This window comes from Somniosus microcephalus, chromosome 8, assembly GCF_052327205.1.
Source record: "Somniosus microcephalus isolate GS21.2 chromosome 8, FLI_Smic_1.0, whole genome shotgun sequence".
NCBI classification, from domain to species: Eukaryota; Metazoa; Chordata; class Chondrichthyes; order Squaliformes; family Somniosidae; genus Somniosus; species Somniosus microcephalus.
Genome location: NC_140994.1, coordinates 71826082 through 71850097, shown reverse-complemented (window position 1 = coordinate 71850097; position 24016 = coordinate 71826082). Strand labels below are relative to the sequence as shown.

Here is a 24016-nt window from a genome sequence, read left to right as displayed (position 1 = left end):
TTTTGGAAATAATTTATCATTCTTCAGGATGTGGGTGTCACTAGCGAGGCTGGCATTTGTTGCCGATTCCTAGTTGCCATTGATTACAGGTAGACCATCCTGGAGTATAAGGGCATAGCTATTGAATGACGCAAGATAGCTCAGCCTCTGGCTATGTTGTACAGGAGTACATGCATTCGTGAAAAGTAAGTAGGCTATGTTACTTTGCACGGATGAAGGAAAGGATTGGTAACTGACCCGTTCTAATATAATATCTCGCTACGGCCCCCATCTCTGATGCGGAGACCTGCCTTCTGCTGCAAGGACACCAGTGACTACCTTGCAGCACGGAGCTTGAACACGTGAAGGTACAGTAATGCTCAGCTGTGGCCTGAACGTGGACTGCACCTTCTTGCTGCAGTGCTGAGCTATGGGATGGTGCAGCAGAGTGGCACCGAGGAAACCCTTCCTTGCAAGCATCTTGTGCAGCAGCCATCAAAGGGGAGGCCAAGTGCTCCACCGTTGCGTGTCTGCACTCATACCTACATCCAAGGGCCGCTTTCCCTTCATCCTGGCCTGCCACTTCTTAATCCCATTCCCCTTCAGCCATGGCAGAGGTTGCTGAAGGGATGAGATGCCTATTAATGCCCTCCTTGTGACACTCCCCTTTAATTGTCCCCATCCCTTTAAATTTGACTTGCACGCAGTTTTCATCTCCCACAAGTGACGTCGTCTCTAGGATCAGCGGAATTTCCAACTGAAATTGTGAGTCATTATGCAAATAAGGCTCCACGTGAAAATTATGCACTGTTTGCTCTTGGTTTTCTGGCACGTCTTAAAGCAGTGTCAACTAGAATAGAACTGAAGATGAAAATTGCGTCCCCTTGTGTCCATTTTGTAGATTTGCTGTCATGTGTAGTGCGGACCACTAGGTGATGCTAAACTGAGGTTCTCATTCTGGTTTCTCTGCCCATGCAATGTGACAGACTGCTTAGAGAGGGAGAGTGAGACAGAAGTGCCACTTGTGTGCTGGCATAAGCATTTCACCGAACTAATGCTGTAAGCCCTGTCTATAAATTTAGAATGGCTAGAATTAACAATTGACTTCTTAATAGGCAAAGCTTTGGAATGAATTTAAAGCTAATCTGTATATTCAATCAGATTGATTAGTAAAGAAACATTCCTTGTTCATTGTTCTCCTTGCTGAGCTTTAGCTTTTGTGTGTACATGATTATTATTTAATAAAAATAAATCAACTCCTCTGACTTATGCTCGATAAAGTATGACTGAATTATAATCTGTTGTCTCAGTACCATTGGAACATGGTTTAAGTATGCTTGTTTTCTTTTTGTATTGCAGATATGGTGGAAGCAGCATTTTACCTCTGCACCTATGAGTTCATCCTTAAAGGCATAGTTTCCCCCTGGTGTGACCTTTTGGATAAGGAAGATGTGGAGGTAAAAATAGAAAGTAAAACTCATCAATATTTCTGAGTGAAACTTTCCAGATATGTCCTTCAAAATGAATGTTAGCAAAAAATAACATTATTTAAGCAGCGGACTCCTCATCTATCAGTGAAGCAGGCACCTTGTTGACTCAGGACTACTTAACAGACGAGGTGAAAATGAGCAGTGGTCCTCTGATCCATTCAATGTTATATAGGGACTCGACTCACTGCTGAAGCTGGAAGACTGGGCACCTACACAGAGCCTGAAATTATGGGTCTCTGGAGGAAGAGTTAAAACTTCAAATAACAAGTTGTTTTTTTGTTATTTACTAATTTCCGTATCTGGAAGAAAAGAAAGAAGGAACTTCCATTTATATAGCGCCTTTCACAACCTCAGGACGTCCCAAAGCGCTTTACAGCCAATTAAGTATTTTTGAAGTGTAGTCACTGTTGTATAGTAGGAAATGTGGCAGCCAGTTTGTGCAGAGTAAGGTCCCACAAACAGCAATGTGAAAATGACCAGATAATCTGTGGTGTTGGTTGAGGGATAAATATTGGCCAGGACACCGGGGATAACTCTCTTGCGCGTCTTTGAAATAGAGTCATGGAATCTTTTACATTCTCAATATTGAACACTCCCTGCTGCACTTAGAACCTTTAGAACCTCACCAGTACTGCAGCAAGAATAGCAGTTTACATTTCTGCAGTTTGATTTGCAATTATTCTGGAACAGTACTGTAGACCAAACCTCCAGGCTCATCAGGGATCTTATGCTTATCCTGAAGTCAGTTAAGTAGAGGTCCTCCTTGGTCTCATTTTCTCCATAGCCACATTCTGAAATTGTCACTTCACCTGCTGAACGCTTGTGGATACGACTTTTTAAAATTTCATTCTCTGGGTGTGGGCATTGCTGGTAAGGCCACGTTTATTGCCCAACCCTAGTTGCCCTTGAGAAGGTGGTGGTGAGCTACCTTCTTGAACCGCTGCAGTCCGTGTGGTGAAGGTCACGAGTCACTAATGTGTGTAAACCACAAATGAGTTTCTGGCTGTCTTTTTCCCATCAGTTTTCTTGCTAACTTTTCTTCCCTGCCCTCCTGAAGGCAGTGTCCAGTATTTTTTCCCATATGGCCATTGTTCATTTGTGTGTCTTGACAATGAGGGTCGGGTAGGCAGGAAGAAAACCACAGCCAAACCGTACCTCTCACGGCATCCAAGCACCAGCACCTCCAGCAGGGATCATTGGAACAATCATATCTCCAACAGGAATCATTGGATAGCGATTGTATCTCCAGCAGGGATCATTGGAACAATCATATCTCCAGCAGGAATCATTAAATAACGACTGTATCTCCAGCAGGGATCATTGGATAATGACCGTATCTCCAACAGGGATTATTGGATAATGACCGTATCTCCAGCAGGGATTATTGGATAATGACCGTATCTCCAACAGGGATCATTGGATAATGACCGTATCTCCAACAGGGATTATTGGATAATGACCGTATCTCCAACAGGGATTATTGGATAATGACCTTATCTCCAGCAGGAATCATTGGATAATGACTGTATCTCCAGCAGGGATCATTGGAACGATCGTCTCTCCAGCAGGGATCATTGGATAACGATCGTTTCTCCAGCAGGGATCATTGGATAACGATGCTATCTCCAGCAGGGATCATTGGATAACGATCGTTTCTCCAGCAGGGATCATTGGATAACGATGCTATCTCCAGCAGGGATCATTGGATAACGATCGTTTCTCCAGCAGGGATCATTGGATAACGATCGTTTCTCCAGGGATCATTGGATAACGATCGTTTCTCCAGCAGGGATCATTGGATAACGATGCTATCTCCAGCAGGGATCATTGGATAACGATGCTATCTCCAGCAGGGATCATTGGATAACGATGCTATCTCCAGCAGGGATCATTGGATAACGATAGTATCGCTAGCAGGGATCATTGGATAACGATCATTTCTCCAGCAGGGATCATTGGATAACGATGCTATCTCCAGCAGGGATCATTGGATAACGATGGTATCTCCAGCAGGGATCATTGGATAATGATCGTTTCTCCAGCAGGGCTCCAGTAGTGCCCGCTACTGTTGTACCAGCTGCGATCAGCAAACTCAGATTGAAACAAACCTGACTTACTATCGAATCTGCCACATCTAAGCCCAGTGAATCATCCAAATACAAGGCTGTGATTTTAGCACCAATACAGTTTATCGAACAGAACAGCAACTGCAAGATTACACCGCATTTTACAGTGTGAGTCTGTCAAGTGGTTATTTCACTTCTCACTGTTAAAAAGGAGCGTGTACAGTCCACTACACTTCAAATGATTTATCACACTCCAAATAGGCAATCAGATGATGTGGCACTACAAAGGAGGAAATATTTGTTTAGCTCCAGCACATTTGCGGGCTGTGACTGCAAGGCCCGTTAATTTATATTTAGATTCTTTACTCTAAAAAGGATTAATTAGTGCAGAGCAATGTTTTCATTGTGAAATACAAAAAAAAAAACTGATATTAACTATTCCAATTATCCATTTGTCTCTCAGGTATTGGAATATTTGGGTGATCTTAAGCAATACTGGAAGAGAAGCTATGGATATAAGATTAATAGTCTCTCCAGCTGCAAGTTGTTTCAAGATATATTCCAGTATTTGGACCTGGCCATCGAGGAGAGTGAGAGGTAAAGGTCACATATCTCTGAAACATGTCACAATAATGGATTAACAGTCATTGCATCAGCCTAATCAGAGTTCCATGGTGCTAGTGCACGTTTATCAGTCAATGAACACGGCTCAAAGGCTTGCAGCTTTTTATATTCAGATACACTCATTTTGCGATTTATTTCTATGCAGCGGTTTACTCCTGAAGTCCATCCCACTTAATCCAAGAGTTGACTGGAGCCCTGGAAATAGCTCCAGTTAACCTGAATTAAAATGCAACCGTCTTAACCTTTCCACATCTAGTCCTACTATTATTAGCCTCCTGAGCACATCCTGGCCTTTATCCCCTCTCTTTCAGTTCTGTTTTTTGTATTTCTGCAAACCTCAATTTCTCACTTCATATTTCCTCTTAAAGGTGCATCTGTCTCTTTCCAATTTTTTTGATACTTTTCAGTTTTTCCTGTTTTTTTTCTTTTTTTCCCCTTCTCCTCCCATCATCCTCCTTGCTGGTGCACAACTCCATTGGCACTGGTTGCCCTCCCGTACCTCACCCAAGTGGCCTCTCCTCTTCCTCTCCTTGCAGGGGTGCAATTCCACAGTTGCCCTCTGGTATCTGGTCCAAGTGGCTGTTTAACCCCTCCCTTTCTACTCTCCTTACTGCACTTGCTCTCTGGTACTTTGGCCAAGTGGCCATTCTTTCCCTCCCCTCTTTCTCTTTGCTGGGGTTAGATTCAACAGGAACCAGTTACCTCCAGTATCTCGCCCGATAGACCATTCTTCATCATAGTCAATGACTGTCAGTGGGCTGTTGAACCTCGAGGGAGCATCACAGAAAAGACTAATCCAGAATGGGGCAATGGATAGTGTACCAGGAGCGGAAACACTGGCCAATCCTAACACTCCGTGTTGGAAGGTTTTTCCTGCTCTCTGTCCTGAATCGCTTACAGTTAATCTTGTATGTATGTCCCCTCATTCTCCACCCCTTAAACCACTGGAAACGATCTGTTTATTTCTAATCTGTTCCATTCCTTCAAATTTTAAACTCCTCTATCAAATCACCCCATAATCTCCTCTGTTCAAATGAAAATAGCCCCTTGAGCATATCACATTGTTGGTGGTACCCAATAGGACAGTAACTATGTTTGTCATTTAAACATTCGAGATCTATGCTGCAGTTTTAGCAAATGGAAGGCAATAGATGCCCCAGTTACCGCTGGTCTTCCCTTTAACCCATGTTGCAGTTGGTTACATGAAGTCATTTCATCTTTCCTCGAGGCCATAACTTTTCTTTCTTTCTTAATTTTGTGCTCATCAAGGTAAAGCATGTTAGTCCTGAGGAATGGATCACTTCTTGCCCCCAGTGGCAGCGTCAAGTGCTCTCGAGTCAGGTGCACACTATTAGATGCAAAGTAAAAGCTCTGTCCCAGCAGTGTGCCTCAGTCCCAAACTCACAACAGTGATCCACTACTGCAGCATTGTGAATTTATTTCCATTTCCCATATCTATGGCCTCGCTGATTGCTAATTAATGACAAATTAGGCTTCAGATTCATGCTGTGGCCTCAGGGCCAGCAGGAACTAGATCAAGGCTGCTCACACTCATTCACCTAGAACCAATGTAGCCGACAGGTGGAGGAGTGACCACGAGTCCCCTCATTGTAAATTTTCCAACATCAATCAGGCCATCTGAGTGAAGTTGAGAGATGTCATCGAGACATGAGCAAGATATTCAGGCCCAGAGCACAGAGGAGCACAAGGCTGATTCATTGCTTCGGAGGGCTGAGTTGCAAGGAAAGACTGTAATAATTTGGGCTTTTTGGTCACAAAAGGAGGCCAAATGAGACAGCATGTAATGAAAACACATTGTATAGGGAATGGTATAGAAAAGGTAAATATGGAAGACTACTTCAAACTGAAATGTGACCATGGAACAAGGGAGCGTAAATTCAAATGCATAAAAGGCAAATTTAGAATAAAAATCAGAAAGCTCATCTTCACAAAAAGTGATCGACACAGAATGGACCTCTGGGTAGGATAGTGGAGACAAAAGGCTGAGTGTAATTCGGATCTTTCCGCACGGATGAGCTAGGATGGACTAAAGGCCCTCCTCATCCATAACTTGAGATTAAGGATACATTTACAATGCATGTTTGGTGCTGGTGCAAAGCAATTTCTACTTTAAACCTGTGCAAACTTACAGTGTAAATTAGTGTCTGACCCATGAGACCACCCCTTCCAGTGAGCTTTGGCCTATTCCAGAGCAAAGCGGGGCAAGAGTCCTTGGCGGGGATAGTCTCGTCCCACTTTGGTTCAGCATCACATGGACTGTAAATCCAGTGCAGTCTGAAAATTAGCCTGTAAGGTGTTCAAGGGGTCCATTTAAAAGTTCCAGCCAGGCAAGAGCCAAGCAATGTAAATCGGGTTCTGCTTGGCTGGAACGCAAACTGCAGCCACTGCTGTCAGGCTGGTAACTGTAATGTAAATGCACCCTTAGGAAGGCAGGGGGAAAAATGGAGGCCAAGCAGAGTTGAAGTCTTCTCACACACCTCAGCAGCAGGATGCCTGCTCACCTTTCAGGTATGGGGCAGTAATATCCTACGAGTTTGATCTGTGCACAGGTGACAGAAATAGCCAAACAGGAGACTCAGCCAAGAGGTGAAAAAGCTGGCCTTTCCCAAAGGGCACTTCCAACGAATAGGAAATGAGATATTTTCTGAGAAAGCTATCAAGGTCCTCGGAAGAGGATTTAAAAACAAAACTGAACTTGCACTCCCCTTGAAGGGACATTATTTTTAATTTTATTTGGTCAAATCCAAGACTTTGTTGTTGATGCTGTACAGTATTTCTGTCAGCAGATGGTGATAGGGCACCATGAATAATCACCTGGTCAGCCATTCTATTTTTCATTTTACACTGTGCAGAAGAAGCACCTCTGGTGCCAACGTATTCTAAAGGGAATTGAAAAATCAAACCCTTTTACGAAGCTCTTGTTTGTCTCTGGGAGATAAATTTAGTTCTGTATAAGCATCCCACCTCCCTATCTCTTTCCAGCTCAGGGTTTCCTGTGACATTGAACTCCTAACCTAGAAGATAACTATCCTTAAGACCGCATTCAAGGTCTGGTGAGTGAATTCCCTGCCAAAGCCAATGACTAATCACATTGGTGTACTTGGGCCCTATATTAATCTAGAGAGGTTCCACCAGAAATGGTATCTTATTACAGAAATCTCCAATGCATCTTTGTCCTGCCCAAGCAATTTTTGGATGTAATGTAGGTTCCAGTGTGTAGCCTGTACTCTCTTTCTGTACCATAAAGAAGAATAACAACTTGCATTTATATAGCGACTTTAACGTCCCAAGGCGCTTCACAGGAGCGTTACCAAACAAAATTTGACACTGAGCCGCATAAGGAGTTATCAGGATAAGTGACCAAAAGCTTGGTTAAAGAGGTTGGTTTTAAGGAGCGTCTTAAAGGAGAAGAGCGAGGTAGAGAGGCGGAGAGGTTTAGGGAGGGAATTCCAGAGCTTCGGGCCTAGGCAGCTGAAGGCCTGGCTGCCAGTGGTGCAGCGATGAAAATCGGGGATGAGCAAAGAGGACAGAATTAGAGGAGTGCAGAGATCTCGGAGATTCATAGGGCTGGAGGAGGTTACAGAGATAGGGAGGGTTCCATTGCACTTTCAGTCTTAACTTTTTGCCTTCATGTGTCATTAGGCCTAAGTTCACAGATGTTTTTCAGCTGTTAGCTTTTGCTAGGTTTCTTGCTTGGCACGTATGTAGTTGTCCTGGCAGTATGCTGAACTATCAGCAGATGTGTTAAGACATTTAAATTATTCTGGCAGTGTATGTCCATATTAGGAAAATAATAATGCTGATAATGGATAAGTTAAATTGAACAAGAGTTGCTCAACAGGTTTGGATTCTTGAACCCTAGCATAAACATTACTGGAAGATAAATAGAAAGAACATGTTATCTTGTAACATTCTACCTAGTTTTTTTTCCTTTGAAGTCAGTACTGTGGAACATAGGGTAGTAACATGACTTTTCAGTTTATACAATGCACTCCAAATAAAAGTCTTTCCATGTTTTATTGAAGCTCATTTGTTTGCAGACGTTGCCGATTCAGCAAGCACAATTTGCCATTTATTGTCGAGTAACCAACCCTCCAGGATTGTCCTGGAGTCTCCAGAAATGTTAAGATTAATCTCCAGAACACTGCTGAGGGCAACGCAGGAGAAAAATCACAGGGAATTCAAAAATAAATTGTATTTTCTTTGAACATTTTTCATTTATTAGCTATAAAAATGTTGGAGAGGGGGCGGGGGACAAAAAGTCTGTTTGACTGACTGCCAAGAACCATCCAATCAGGTAACCAAGAGACTGTAGGCTTTTCAATTGGCCTGATGCACCGCGAGGGAGGACCTATCGGGCGACCAGTGGCAGGGCAGGATGGTGGGAGGTCATGTGATGAAACCTCTTGGAATATGGCCAACCAGAGTTGGCAACCTTAGTTTATTGGCTAGTGCAAGCTGCACCATTCAAAGTTCCTGTTCAGTGTTTGATCTGTAGCCTCCAACCACTAGCATATTGTGCAGGACAAGGTTATGTAACAGTTTTAATGGTTAATAAGGCAGCTCATTTCCACATTTGAGATTCCACTTAGAAATTGTGCTGGTCATAGGATAATGTTAAATGCAAGTAGTGCGAGTTGGGAGTAGGGTTGCTGACCCTCCTGGATTGTCCAGGAGTCTCCTGGAATTGAGCCTTGCTCTTCGGGCACTACTGCTAGCAACTTGGCAGAAAAAGGTACTTTGTGGCACCGAGCCTACTCCGCTGGTGTAAAAACATCCGGCACACCCGGCACTCTACGGTTACTATCTAAATGTCAGGTGCCGTTCCTCAGTGCCTTGTGTAGCTGAGCCCCACATTCTCCCCCTGCTGTAAGATGGTCCTCCACTCCCCTCCTGCCATGCTAATTAATAAGTAGGAGAGGCTTGTTCACAACGGAGGTTGCAGCAAATGCGAGGGGGAGCTCCACGTGCACTGTGATCTGGATTGGAGGAAGGGTGGAAAATACTGGGGAACTAATACGAGTTTAACTGGAAGGTAGACCTGAGGTGATAATCTTCAACATCTTTCTACAGATTTAGCACTCAGCCAAACAGGCTGGAAAGCCCAAGGCACAAAGTGCCTATCGGAAAGGTTAATTCAGGATATTTGAGACTTGACTTAGAAAGTGGTCAAGATGATGGGCTAGCTGATGTGGCTGGAAGAAGCTGAATGTTCCCATTAATATTCCTCCATTATCCTTTAGCTGGCTTTGCCCCTCTGCGCTCCTCTAATTCTGGCCTCTTGAGCATCCCCAAGTTGAATAACTCCACTATTAGCGGCCATGCCTTCAGCTCTGGAATTCCTTCCCTAAACCTCTAAGCCTCGCTACATATCTCTTTCCTCCTTTATGACACTCCTTAAAACCTATCTCTTTGACCAAGCTTTTGGTCACTTGTCCTAATATCTCCTTATGTGGCTCGGTGTCAAATTTTGTTTGATAAAACTCCTGTGGAGCGCCTTGTGATGTTTTACTATGTTAACAGTGCGCTATAAACTCAAGTTGTTTTTGTGCGCTCAGTTGGATGTTTAGATTTACAGCAAGATAAAGGTTCGAGGGCTTCTGAAATAAAACAAACAGAAACAGACACAAGCAAACAAATCGCTTGTTAATGGCCGATGCTTCACTCCCATTTTTCAGTCATTGAAGTCTTTTCATAAGTTAACTCGGCAGGCCACCTATTCAGTTATTATTTAACACCAGCAGATCTCTTGTTACGTTCCTCATGCCTACTTTATGCATGCTGAAAAGTGGAAGCAGCATGCTATAGATAGAGCTAAGCGATCCCACAATCAACGGATCAGATCAAAGCTCTGCAGTCCTGCCACATCCAGTCATGAACGGTGGTGAACCATTAAAAAACTAACGGGAGGAGGAGGCTCCATGAATATCCCCATCCTCATTGATGGTGAAGCCCAGCGTGTGTGTGCAAAAGACAAAGCTGAAGCATTTGCAACCATCTTCAGCCAGAAGTGCCGAGTGGATGATCCATATCGGCCTCCTCCTGAGGTCCCCACCACCACAGAAGCCAGTCTTCAGCCAATTCGATTCACTCCACGTGATATCAAGAAACGGCTGAGTGTACTGGATACAGCAAAGACTATGGGCTCCGACAACATCCCAGCTATCGTGTTGAAGACTTGTGCTCCAGAACTAGCCGCGCCTCTAGCCAAGCTGTTCCAGTACAGCTATAACAATGGCATTATTCCGACAAAGTGGAAAACTGCCCAGGTTTGTCCTGTCCACAAAAAGCAAGACAAATCCAATTACCGCCCCATCAATCTACTCTCAATCATCAGTAAAGTAATGGAAGGTGTCATCGACAGTGCTATCAAGCAGCACTTACTCACCAATAATCTGCTCACTGATGCCCAGTTTGGGTTCTGCCAGGACCACTCGACTCCAGACCTCATTACAGCCTTGGTCCAAACATGGACAAAAAAGCTTAATTCCAGAGGCAAGGTGAGAGTGACTGCCTTTGACATCAAGGTAGCATTTAACCGAGTGTGACATCGAGGAGCCCAAGTAAAACTGAAGTCAGTGGAAATTGGGGGGGAAAGCTCTCCACTGGCTGGAGTCATACCTAGCAAAAAGGAAGATGGCTGTGGTGGTTGGAGGTCAATCAATCACAGCCCCAGGACATCGCTGCAGGAGTTTCTCAGGGCAGTGTCCTAGGCCCAACCATCTTCAGCTGCTTCATCAATGACCTTCCCTCCATCATAAGATCAGAACTAGGGATGTTCGCTGATGACTGCATAGTGTTCAGTGCCATTCACAGCTCCTCAGACAATGAAGCAGTCCATGTCCGCATGCAGTAAGACCTGGACGACGTTCAGGCTTGTGCTGATAAGTGGCAGGTAACATTCGCGCCACACAAGTGGTAGGCAATGATTACCTCCAACAAGCGAGCATCTAACCACCGGCCCTTGACATTTAGCAGCATTACCATCGCTGAATCCCCCACCATCAATATCCTGGGGGTCACGATTGACCAGAAACTTAACTGGACCAACCATTAAATACTGTGGCAACAAGAGCAGGTCAGAGGCTGGGTATTCTGCGGCGAGTGTCTCGCCTCCTGACTCCCCAAAACCTTTCCACCATCTACAAGGCATAAGTCAGGAGTGTGATGGAATACTCTCCACTTGCCTAGATGAGTGCCGCTCCAACAACACTCAAGAAGCTCGACACCATCCAAGACAAAGCAGTTCACTTGATTGGCACCCCATCCACCACCTTAAACATTCACTTCCTCCACCACCGGTGTACCGTGGCTGCAGTGTGTACCATCTACAAGATGCACTGCAGCAAGTCGCCAAGGCTTCTTCGGCAGCACCTCCTAAACTCGTGACCTCCACCACCTAGAAGAACAAGGGCAGCAGGCGCATGGGAACACCACCACCTCGAGTTCCCCTCCAAGTCACACACCATCCTGACTTAGAAATATATCGCCGATCCTTCATCGTTGCTGGGTCAAAATTCTGGAACTCCCTCCCTAAAAGCACTGTGGGAGTACCTTTACCACACGGACTGCAGCGGTTCAAGAAGGCGGCTCACCACCACCTTCTCGAGGGCAATTAGGGATGGGCAATGAATGCTGGCCTTGCCAACGACGCCCACATCCCATGAACGAATAAAATAAAAACTCATGGTGAGTTGGAGGTTATTTTGTTCCAAGGGGAAGTGTTCTGGGGCATGGAAGTGTGACAACAATGCAGTAAAGAGATTTAGAAAGAGTTTTGTGAGAGATCTTCCCAGAGTCAGTGTTTTAAGCGTTGCTTGTTTCCTGGACAATAAATAGATAGTTTGTTTCCTTAATGGTTGCAGGTAGATGTTTAAGTATGTGTTCCCTCACACACCGTGCTTACATAGATAAATCTATGCATGTAATGGGGGAGGGGGAGATGTCACCCTTTATTTTGAATCTTGCTTTTACAGAAAAAGCCAAGAAATATATAAACATTAAGCTTTTTGCAAACTTTTTAAATCAAATATAGTAATTTGTGCATTTAAGTAGAACTTTGTGGCAAAACGTTAGTCAATTTTAAGGGCCTGGCATAAACGGAACGGTAGTGGTCTGAAAATAGCGCGGGTCACTAAATGCCCTGTTTCCGCTGGTGCTCCGGCCATCGCCATCTTGGGTAGGGTCTTGAGATTGGCGACCAGGGAGGTTCAGGCAGGGGGTCACTCGTAATATGCAAATCGGGGTTCTGGGTTGTACATAGCAACCCGATTGCAATTTTGAGGTATAAGTGGGCAAAGCAGGCGCCTTGTGCACCCTGTTCATTTACACAAGTCATTGTGCGGCTTAACCAGCGGTCCTTAAATGGACCACTGGAACCGCTCCGAAAATATCCAAAGCTGCTTCTTAACTTTGCTTTTTCCTGGTCCCACACAAATCTCTAGCCCACTGCTGCCATCAGCGTGCCCAGCCGGCTGATTTCCCACCCTCAGAGCTATCGCGGGGTTTCCGTTTGCTGCCTGCATCTCAGTGGCTGCATGTAAATGAGGCCTGAGCCTCAAAATGGCCAGGGCCTCATGACAGTCACAACAGACAGGCAGTAGGCACAATCGACCCGTCACCCATCGCGTTCGCTTCAAGTTAAACTCCCCTCTTGTAAATTCAGGTCTTTATTCAGAACTTCCCTCCAAATTTTAATGGTGCACGCTGCCAAGAATTTGCTCCTGTTGATAAGAGCAATCATTTTATGAGTATAAACATATAGAGGAAATTCTGTATTTACAGTATAGTACAAAGTATAAAGTCGCCCTTTGAAAATGAGCATAGTATAAAGTTTAATTTGTCACACACTTAACCTGGAGCAAACAAACCCTTCGAATATCATAATCTACATTATTTTGTTCTGGCAAATAACCTCAGAAAAAATGAGGAGGGGGTAAGGCACGTTTTATGAGTGGCCTTTCATTGCAGCCAGTCATAAATCTTCTAGAGGCTAGAGAAACAGTGCATGCTGGGCAGCTTGAGCCTCTTCAGCCAATGGGGACGAGTCTGGGAACTCGCATGAACTTGAGGCGCAGGCTTCTCACCGAGGTACAGGCCAGGAACCGAAAACATTGGCCCTGAAATTAGGATCGGGAGCTTGCCGCGCGTGTAAGCCCCTGGGCCTAGAAATTCAGTATAGCCACGTTCAGGGCGCTAAAGTCGGGCGGCCGCTAAAGTTTGCGCCCGGCGCAAGTTCGCACCACCTTCGCCGATATTCAGTCGCATCGCCCCAAGAGGTTGCTGCTGCGCTAAAACAGGCGATGCACGACTATCATTAGGCGCTAAGCCGGCGGTCCGGGGCGATACCCCCGAGGGCGGGCGCAGCGCAGGTGCGGCGAGTTGCTGATTGACGGCAGACACTCTGGCGCCGGTCAGCTCTTAAAGGGGGAGGGTGGATTTGTTTGCCTGCCACGCCCTGCACACTGCAGCCCTCAAGCTAGGCCTGACCACTTCTGCTTCATCTGTGCAACGCCCAGGGCAATGGAGAAGGCCAGCGTTTGCACCCATTGCAGCCCCCATTATATGTTTGCAAACAATGATATGGCACTGAAGGCAAAGACAAGTGGAAAGCTGTGGCCTGAAGCCACAAGTACCTGTCCGAGTGTTGAGCCAAAGCAGAAAGCTGTCTACCTTTGTCTCTCTGCAAAGATCCGTCTCTCAAAAAGGAGTGCTGCGAAATGGCAGCCTTTTCTCCTGCAGGAGGTGTGCCCTTTAATTTGCGCCCCCCGCGCCCCGCATCGACTGAGAACCGTTCCCCTCTACCAGTCGCTAGGGGCGCCAGGCGCACAATAGGGCGTCGCCACTGAATTTCCGGTTTGGGGCGCACAAAGGGCGTTGCACGAGGAAATGACGTCCGGATCTGCGCGCGCAGCTGAGCGTGCGCAAAGACTTTGCGCCGCCGCTAAATCTTGAGTGAAGTTGGGGAGAGGCGCAGATCGCGCTGCGCCCGACCGCTAGCCGCCTAGCGCCCAACACCTCCTCCTCCTAAGGCGCTACCGGCTGGTGCAAGCAACTGAATTTCTAGGCCCTGATGTTCACTTACCCGGCGCGCTGACATTTTAATTCTGGCCCGCATTGTATTTCCTCTCACTGGCCCGCTTGAGGTCCTGCTGCGCTGTGCGTGCGTGATCCAGCGGCGTACTTAGTGCGATGAGCTGGCTGGGATCCCGTGAGCACAGGGCAACCAATGGGAGGTTGCAAAAGTTCATTCATGAGTTTGACAGTAAGAGCTGTCAAACTCATGAAAACTCCTGGCCCCAAAACACTACTTAAACCTGAAAGAAAATTTAAAAAAAACATTGCACTACTTAAATGAACCATAAAGAACTCTGAAAAACTATTTTAAACAATAATTTTAAAATTTGAAAAAAAAATTTATATAAAAAATCAGGGCTAAAACTAAACTTGCCTTACTGTAAATTCTTTAAAAATAACAAACCTGTGGAAAAAAAATGTCTCAATTGTATTAATAGACCACTTACCTGAAAAACTAAGTACTTACGTGTGGTTTTTCAATGCGTAAATACCGGAGGCCTTTACACACGCGCAACTCTCTAAAAATGGAGGAAATCCAAGTCGCACGCGCTGCCCGATACCGTGCACGCGTTCAGCCTCTTAACCCCTTGGGTCAGAGGACAGGAAATGCCGGTTTTCAGCGCATGCGCTGTGCATGCTGAAAACCGGCAATTCCTCTAGGCACACGCGTGAGTACCCCATCCTTACTCACGCGTTGGGCCCGGAATTACTGGGCCATTGTTGCAGAATTTCAAGCACAAAAGTGGCATTGATTAAGTATGTTTCATTATTTTCTTGTAAATTTTGTACTTTTTATGTCTTTATTATATGACAAACTTTGTCTCCAATAATAAGTTCTCAGCTCGGTGGAGAAACAACGTTAACGGCTGCAAGGATTTTCCAAATTTTCCTTTTAGCAATTTGATTGGTTCACATTCTCCTGCTGATTGCCCATTTTATGAACTTGCTCTGGTTTACTACTTGCTGACTGATATAATCCCTGCTTTTGACATTGTGATTTGTTACTATTTAATGAATATGAAATTTAAGCCAATTCTGTGGCCCCAACAGGTGATGGGTGAAAACATATGCCAGACGCACCAACTTTATATATTTTTATTTATTTGCAAATCTCCCATGGTATTGCTAAGGATAAATCAGTTGATATATTTTATAATGAAATGCACATCAAACCTTGTAAAGCGAAATGTATTATTGTGCTTCATAAAGAGAAAGTCTTGTATTTATAGAGCGCCTTTCACAACTTGTAAAGTGATTTACAGCCAATGAAATATTTTTTTTGATGTAGTCACTGTTGTAATGTGGGAAACGCTGCAGCCAATTTGCACACAGCAAGCTCCCACAAACAATAATGTGATAACGACCAGATAATCTGTTTTAGTGATGTTGGTTGAGGGATAAATATTCACCAGGACATTGGGGATAGCTCCCTTGCTCTTCTTCAAAATAGTGCTATGGAATCATTTACGTCCAGTTGAAAGGCCTTGGTCTAACGTCTCATCCAAAAGACGGCACCTCCAACAGTGCAGCACTCCCTCAGTAATGCATTGGAGTGTCAGCCTGGATTTTGTACTCAAGTCTCTGCAGTGAAACTTGAACCCACTACCTTCTGACTCAGAAACGAGAGTGCTACCCACTGAAACACAGCTGATGGATGGCATTGTGTTTAAGGTGGCTTGTCCCTTTAAGGCCATAAAGCCTAATTACCACAAATAAACACAGCCTGAAGTCACTGAGTGAGGGTTAGTTTTGTGCGGCTTTGCTCCCAACACTGCACCCCTGTAGTGATGAGTTCTGATTTGGAAAATTGAGGTTACAATATTTAGCCATATCTCCACTGATGTGTTTTTGGCTAACGTGCAGCCATGCAAAACTACTCCCACTTGTTGGTTGTTGAAGGAACGTTGCAGACTGGACTGTGCTTGTCTAACACTAGCAGATCTCCCATGTCATTGTTCACAGTAAGTCAGATGATGTGCATTCTATTGTGTAAGGCATATTATTCTGCTCTTCAGGTGGAGTTGTACTCCCTTAAGGCCATAGAGCCCAGTTGCTGTTGAATAAACACTGCGTGTGGGCAGAGGTCAGTTGCTGTTGGGTCACAGTACTACAATTCTTTTCTTTTAAAAAAGTTTACAGACATTCTTGCTCTGTTAGCAAACCTTTGTTTGTTTCTAAATGTGATTTGTTAAGTTCACTTAAGAGGTAGCGGTGATTCTGGCTCCTGTGTCAAATGCATGCCTTTGTTGATATTTTTGTTTAAGCGTGGCAGAGAAATTTGAATGCGACACTTGAAGTGTAGCAAAGAAATGTGACACAGGAAATGCACACTCTATATATGATTTTTATTATAGGGATAGATATAGTTATACTGTGTAGGAGCACCTTGCTCACTCAGCTTTGCTTTTACTGCTTGAAACATTTTGTTTTCATAATACTGTACTTGCGACCTTTCTCCCTTGTTTTCATTGCTGGCGCATTTTCAGATTATTTTCGTGCAGTACATTCTGACTGGGTCCAAGTTTGTTTTTACTATGTTAATTTCATTAAATTATATTCTAGGGGTTAAAGTAATAAGTGTCGTCCACGTCAATAGCACAATTTGTCCAGAAAGGCTAACCTCGGTTAAGCATTTGCGCAGTTACTCTGTAGCGTTTGAGGGAGTGTTTCGGAGCCTGCTTGGGGTAAGGAGAGGAGATGTGAGGCTGTACTCAAACTATAGCTGCAGTGGGAAGCAAGTCAGAGCCTGGTCTGACCCCCCGGACACAAGCAGAGTGAGACTTCCCCTTGAAACCCCCTTGCCCCGATGTTACACTTGAGCGCAAGTTCAGTCTTAAGCATACTAAGAAGTCACTGTAGCGCTAGCATGATGCATTGATTTAATGCCGTCAGATGACAGTAACTGTAGTTGAATTTAACAAATTTGAACTTTCTAAACATTTCTTAGTTAACGTCTGTAACAGCATGCAACAAATATCCGTCACTTTGACACTGAATGAACCACGAAAGTTTACACTGCTGATTGCACAGACCTACTACTGTATTAGTCTTTGTGTTAGTGGGTAGCCATTTTAATGCAGCTCTGAACCATTAATGGCTGTAACACTGTACACCAGATGAAAAAATCCACAGTGGATTTACAAAATTGCTTAAGTATTTCTTACTAGCCTCTTATTTTGGCATGTGGACAATCTGTTTAGCAATCCAAGACTTTCCAAGGTTTGTCTGAAGTCTGTACTTCAGTGGCAACTGGTGATCTTTTTGGCAGGTGTAATACACACTAAACAAGCCTAATCAAGCCAGCTTGTCACCATGGCAGTACCTGGAGATACCTTGCTCTGGGGCTACCAATTACTGTGTCTGTATAACACCAGAGACCGTGTAGAATGCTCGTCACACATTTTCCTCTCTACTCTGGAAGGTAGTAAGATGTTACACAAAAGCACAGATACTAAAAGTACAATATGATTTATCCACTATATAAACTGTTTCAATGTAAGAAAAGAGACAGTCAAAAGTCCTTGTAGTTCTTTTCAATAGCTACTAGATTTTTGATGCGATGTCACGTGGAACTGACCTCCTACAGAGTCACTGTTCGCCCCTTCATACGATCAAAGTAGAGAACTAAAAGCCACAGGACAGACCTTAATCATATTGGGTGCCTCCTTTGATGAAAGGACAGGCCCCCTCAATGTCCATTTGTTGTTGACACCTGCTAGCCATTGAAATAGCATCTTGTCCCATTCCTTGACACCTGTCAATGCTTTTAAGCAATGCATAACATTTAGTCCTCTTAGAACAGAGGTGTCTTGATGGTTCAGCCATTTAAGAGGTAATAAATGAATGTGTATGGTCCTTGGCACTTTCCAGCAATTGAAAACATACCTGAGAATGATGAGCAGGAGCTGGAGTTTACAAATCAAATACCCTTTGGTGCTCAGAGGACTGACAGCGCTTGACAGCCCTGATCAGTGCATAGAACTATGCTTCTACACCCTCTGCACATCAAATAACCTGTGCGCATCTTGCAGACAGCCAGGTCCCGGTCTCCATTTTGAAATTTAGTCCAGGAACATCAGCTTCTATCTAAGCTAAAGTTATTTAAAAATTGTGTAGCATAACATACATAAATTTGTCCCTATTTAATGCAGGGCGAAAGCTCGGCTTTCATCATACTGGCGTTAGAGGTGCGGAAACCAGTGAGTGCTGTGTGTGCATCACAGAGTTTGCAGACACATATAGATCTTTGAAGGTGGGCGTGCAACTCAAACAGGCAAATGGAATCTGGATTTTGTACAATGATCATTCAATATAAAAGCACAGAAGTGATGATGAATTTGTATAAGACACTGGCAAGGCCATAGTTGGAGTATTGCAAACAGTTTATTGTTTGCAGCACTGGAAGCCCCATTAATGGAAGGATATTCGAGCTATGGAAAGGGTACAGCAAAGATTCACTAGAATTATGTCAGGAATGAGAAATTATGGCTTTTTCACTGAACAGGGAAAGCTAAGGGAGAAGCAAATAAAGATTTACAGAATTACAAATAGTTTGGAGAAGACAAATATTGTTTCTGTGGGTTGATGAAACAGTAACAAGGGGGCACAGATTGAGGATTATCACTAGAAGAATAAAGGGGGAAGTTGGAAGAAACCATTTCAAGGTTATTAGAACAGGGAATGCTTTACCACAAGTGACTATTGAGGCAGAGACTGTACAACATAAAGGAATGAGATAAATAGTTGAAAAACAAGAAATTAAAGGGTACAGAGAAAGGACAGGGAAACAGGATTAAAGTAGATAGCTATAGTGAATGAGTTAGCATGAGCACAGGTGCGGTGATCCAAATGGCGGCCTCCTGTGCTGTGCTGTACATCTATGATGTCTGTTCGATGAGCCATACAGGTACAATAAAAATTGTGCAGTTGGATTCATAACTGGATTGCAGCAGTACTTATTTTAAAGATAAGATTAATCACTTCAGAAATGTGTAGATTTCATCAACTTGTAACCATCACGAAGCTAAAAGTGCAATCATATATCCCTGATGTTTCTAACCCCAATAGGCTCAATAGCCTGAGATCATGAGTCTCTTGCTGATGTTGTACAACAGTTCTTAAATCTTCCACAGAAAACAGAACAGCATCTTCATGGTATGTTCAAAGAAAGAAAGATTTGCATTTTTATAGCGCCTTTCATGACCGCCAGATTTCCCAAAGTGCTTTGAAGTGTAGTCACTGTTGTAATGTAGGAAACGCCCAGGACACACAAATTTATCCTACTTTCGGAAGATTGAATTGTATATCATCGCTACATCCATAAAGACAATAGGAATTACTTCTTGAGAATGCAAATAGGGCATTCTGTAACACTTGTTGTACATGGTGTATCTCGTTGTTTTATTCATCTGAAGCAGTATGGGGGAATGAAGTGATGGAGTCACCAACCAGGGTTTCAGTCTAGACCAGACTTAATGGCCGCGATTTTGCCGGCGCTCAACCGACGAGATGGGTAGCGGGTCAGCTGTGAAATTTAAAATGATTGATAGCGGCCCTATTAAGGGAAAGTCATTTTCAGGAGCGGGATGGTGCCAGCAGCGGGATCACGACCCACCATGGCCACTGCCCAGGTAGGAAAATTCCAGCCATTATTTTTGTTGAACAGGAATATTACAAATACACAAAATCATCATCTTTAGGGAGGTTTTGGAATCCTGACTAGAAGGGTGTTTTACCAGGCAACGCCTTTTCAGCAGAATGCTTTCTCATGGGTGGTAATTGGTTTCTGTGGTTCAAGAGACTGACTAACCTTCCGCCTTGAATTGGTGTTCCATTTGCCACTGAAGCATTATAATGGGACGGTGGTTATTTTGGGGAATTGGGATACATCGAGGCTTTATTTTCTGAATGTAATACACATTATCTTGAACAGTAAATTAAAACTAAGCTGGAAGGGGCAGTTGGCAAAAGAGTGTTTTTGTGATATTCAAGTATAAGTGAGAGATTTTGATGTATTTGAACTATTTTGTAATCAATATCCACGTTAAACTTTTACCGAGGTAATGTTGCACAACCATTTCAATCCCTGCATAAATATATTTTTGAGAAGTGTAAACCGATTGCTTTTTGTGTAACTGTTGTTCATGTAGATTGATAACTTGTGCATTACATTGTGTGATTTTTCTTGCAGTGCTAGTGACCTGATTATATATACTATATATATAATAATTACATGCAGAAAAAATATCTCTCTGCTGTGGCTTTGCTCATGGCAATTTGGGCAGTGTGCTCTTTTATTACAAGTTCACGATTCACAATTCTGCTGATCATTGAAGATCACCAAGTCTAATGTTAAGTAAACATGGAGGTGAGGTCAGCAGGATATCAATTGCAAATTGCAAGATATGCATTAATGTTCCTGTATTTTAAATTGTTTTGCACCTGTGATGTCTGTGCACACTGATGAACCATTTTTAATATATTACCAAAAGATTGATACATTTATACATTCAAATTTATTTTAATTGAGACTTACTGGTCAAGTAGTTGGCAACTGCAGTGTGATAATAGGGTATGACATTATATGTGCAGCCCTACATGTTGTTGGAGTTGTTGTATATGTCATATGTTGGAGATTGGAACTTCGGTATCTGAGGTTCTTGGAAAATACTCAGTTATGTTTCCTCTGTTTTATGTGATGGAATTGCTGGCTGGAGGTCAGACTGCACAATGGACACTTATGCCTCACTGCATTCCTGACACTTCCAGCAAGTCGGCACATAACACAAGGCAACAAACACTCACAGGAGGAGGGCTGGGTGACCTCAAACTGTTGAGTACATTTGAAGAGGCTGCACTGACCATCATTTTGCCATAAAATCTTTGTATGACAAATGGGCATCCCAATAGAAAGAGGGCCACTGAAACTGAGAGAACATCATTGTCACGTTTAGTTACAGTGAACGGCCATCTTAACTTGAAATCACTACTTTTGCAATATTGTCTCAAGAAACCTCGAGTACAAAGAATGTGCTGTCTCATCCATTTCTTCAGAGGTAAGTTGAATGAGTGTAAGTCACAGCTAATAAGTTGGGCTCTGTGGCTGAAGCTTGTGCGATTTAAAAAAAAAATGTAACCAAGAGACCGAATGGTTGGTTTTCCATTTAGAGCAGGGAGGGGGCGGGAACACTGTAGAACAGAAGTAACACCAGCCCACGTTGTGCACGTTCGCCTCCCACAAATCGTCTGGCCTTGCATATCCAGAGCGCTTTTGCGGTCTGTGACCTGGCAATGATGGGAAACTCGCTGCCTCAGGGCAGGATATCTGGTGCCATTGATCAGAAACTGAACTGGACCAGCCATATAAATACTGTGGCTACAAGAGCAGGCCAGAGGCTGGGAATTCTGCGGCGAGTGTCTCACCTCCTGACTCCCCAAAGCCCTTTCCACCATCTACAAGGCACAAGTCAGGAGTGTGATGGAATACTCTCCACTTGCCTGGATGAGTGCAGCTCCAACAACACTCAAGAAGCTCGACACCATTCAGGATAAAGCAGCCCGCTTGATTGGCACTCCATCCACCACCTTCAACATTCACTCCCTCCACCACCGGCGCACTGTGGCTGCAGTGTGTACCATCTACAAGATGCACTGCAGCAACTCGCCAAAGCTCCTTCAACAGCACCTTCCAAACCCGCGACCTCTACCACTTAGAAGGACAAGGGCAGCAGACGCATGGGAACATCACAAGTTCCCCTCCAAGCCACACACCATCCTGACTTGGACCTGTATCGCCGTTCCTTCACTGTCGCTGGGCCAAAATCCTGGAACTCCCTTCCTAACAGCATTGTGGGTGTACCTGCACCATATGGACTGCAGCGGTTCAAGAAGGCGGCTCACCACCATCTTCTCAAGGGCAATTAGGGATGGGCACTAAATGCAGGCCTAGCCAGTGACGCCCACATCCCATCAATGAATTAAAAAAAACTCCAGCAGCAGCCCTTTAAATGGACGTGCATTTTGGTGGACTGAAAGCTTACTGGTGTGGGAATGTCGGGGAAGAGATGTTTGACATTCTAGGGCAGCAGGAGCATGGGTGTAATAGGCACGGATGAAGTCACTAAAGCCCATCCAGCCTCCCCTCAAATGGTGAAAGATCTGCCAGAAAACAAACCGGCTGAGGCAGCCAGCACGGCATTGGATATGATAGCATCAGTTGCAGAGCCATCTCATGTCTCAGTACAAGGAGGTTAAATGGCTATTTCAATTCCAAGAGGCTCCCGCAGCCAAACACCTCACTTACTCTTGCCACTGGATAAGCACCGAAAAGATTAGGATAGGAGTATACGAACAGGAGTAGGCCATTGAGCCTGTTTCGCCATTCAGTTAGATCATGATTGATCCGTATCTCAGCTCCATTTACACGCCTTGGTTGCCTACCCCTTAATACCCTTACCTAACATGTAGATAGATATAACATATACTAACACCGAGGGTGAAAGTACTAGGAGAGCAATTAATTAGGTTTACTTTGTTACCACTTTTTTCAGAGTTTCTTTCTATTAACACATAATAAGGTGCCAACAAATGTTCCCTTCATCTCGTATCACTTTAAAATATGATGAAACACTGCTATTGGGCCATTTTCCACATAACTTCACATTCGTGTCCTACACTGCTGGGTACACTGGGCTGTGTACTTTGCAGTTCAATATCCTGCACTTGCTTAGTTGCAGTGAAAGCTGTTCTCTTTCATGATCTTCCTGTTCTACTGAACTCTTAGAAATACTTTATTTTTAGGGGTGAGAGGATTCAAAAAAGAGTAAATTCAAAAGCAGTAAGAGAAATGTCAAGGTTATAGAGCAGAGTAGTGATCTGGGTAAAGATAAGCAGAGTGGGTCATTAAGGGACAGAGAGATTAATAAAGGTAATAGGGCACCAGTGACTAAAGTGACATCAGGGAAAAATAGAAAAAAGCTAAAGGTGCTATATCTAAATGCATGAAGCAATGGCAACAAAATAGATGAATTAATAGCACAGATAGAAATACATGGGTTTGATTTAATAGCTATTACAGAGACGTGGTTGCAGAGTGATCAAGGTTGGGAAGTAAATATTTCAGGATATTTGACTTTTAGAAGAGACAGGCAGAATGAAAAAGGATGGGGGGTGGCGGTGGGGGGTAGCCCTGATAATAAAGGAGGGGATAAAGGCAGTAGAGAGAAAGAATCTTGGCTCAGAAAAACAAAATGTAGAATCAGTTTGGGTGGAGCTTGGAAATAACAAGGAGCAGAATACACTCATGGGAGTAGTTTATAGGCCCCCTAACAGTAGTTGTAGTGTCGGGCAGAGTATAAATCAGGAAATTAGAGATGCATGTAACAGGGGCAATACAGTAATCATGAGGGACATTAACTTTCATATAGATTGTGCAAACCAAATTTGCAGTAATAGTGCGGAGGACGAATTCATGGAATGCATTCAAGACAGTTTTCTCGATCAGAACGTTGAGGAACCTACTAGGGAATTGGCTGTTTTAGATCTAGTATTGTGCAATGAGAAAGCGTTAATTAATAACCTTGTAGTAAAGGAGCCTCTGGGGAGCAGTGATCATAATATGATAGAATTTTATGTTGCGTTTGAAAGTGATTTCGTCAACTCCGAAACTAGGGTCCTAAACCTGAACAAAGCAAACTACGTAGGTATGAGAGGCGAGTTGGCTAATGTAGGTTGGGAAACTGGATTAAAAGTTATGACAGT

At 43.9% G+C, this 24016-nt stretch overlaps 1 protein-coding gene across 2 annotated transcripts in view; it reads left to right on the top strand.

Moving 5' to 3' along the window:
• Window positions 1–24016, top strand: part of minpp1b (multiple inositol-polyphosphate phosphatase 1b) — a 94104-nt gene that overhangs the window by 22334 nt on the left and 47754 nt on the right. For both annotated transcript variants that reach the window (XM_085994875.1, XM_085994876.1), the window contains exons 2-3: window positions 1339–1436; window positions 3999–4132. In XM_085994875.1, coding sequence (XP_085851001.1) covers window positions 1339–1436; window positions 3999–4132 — 232 coding nt within the window. The remainder of the gene's footprint in view (window positions 1–1338; window positions 1437–3998; window positions 4133–24016) is intronic.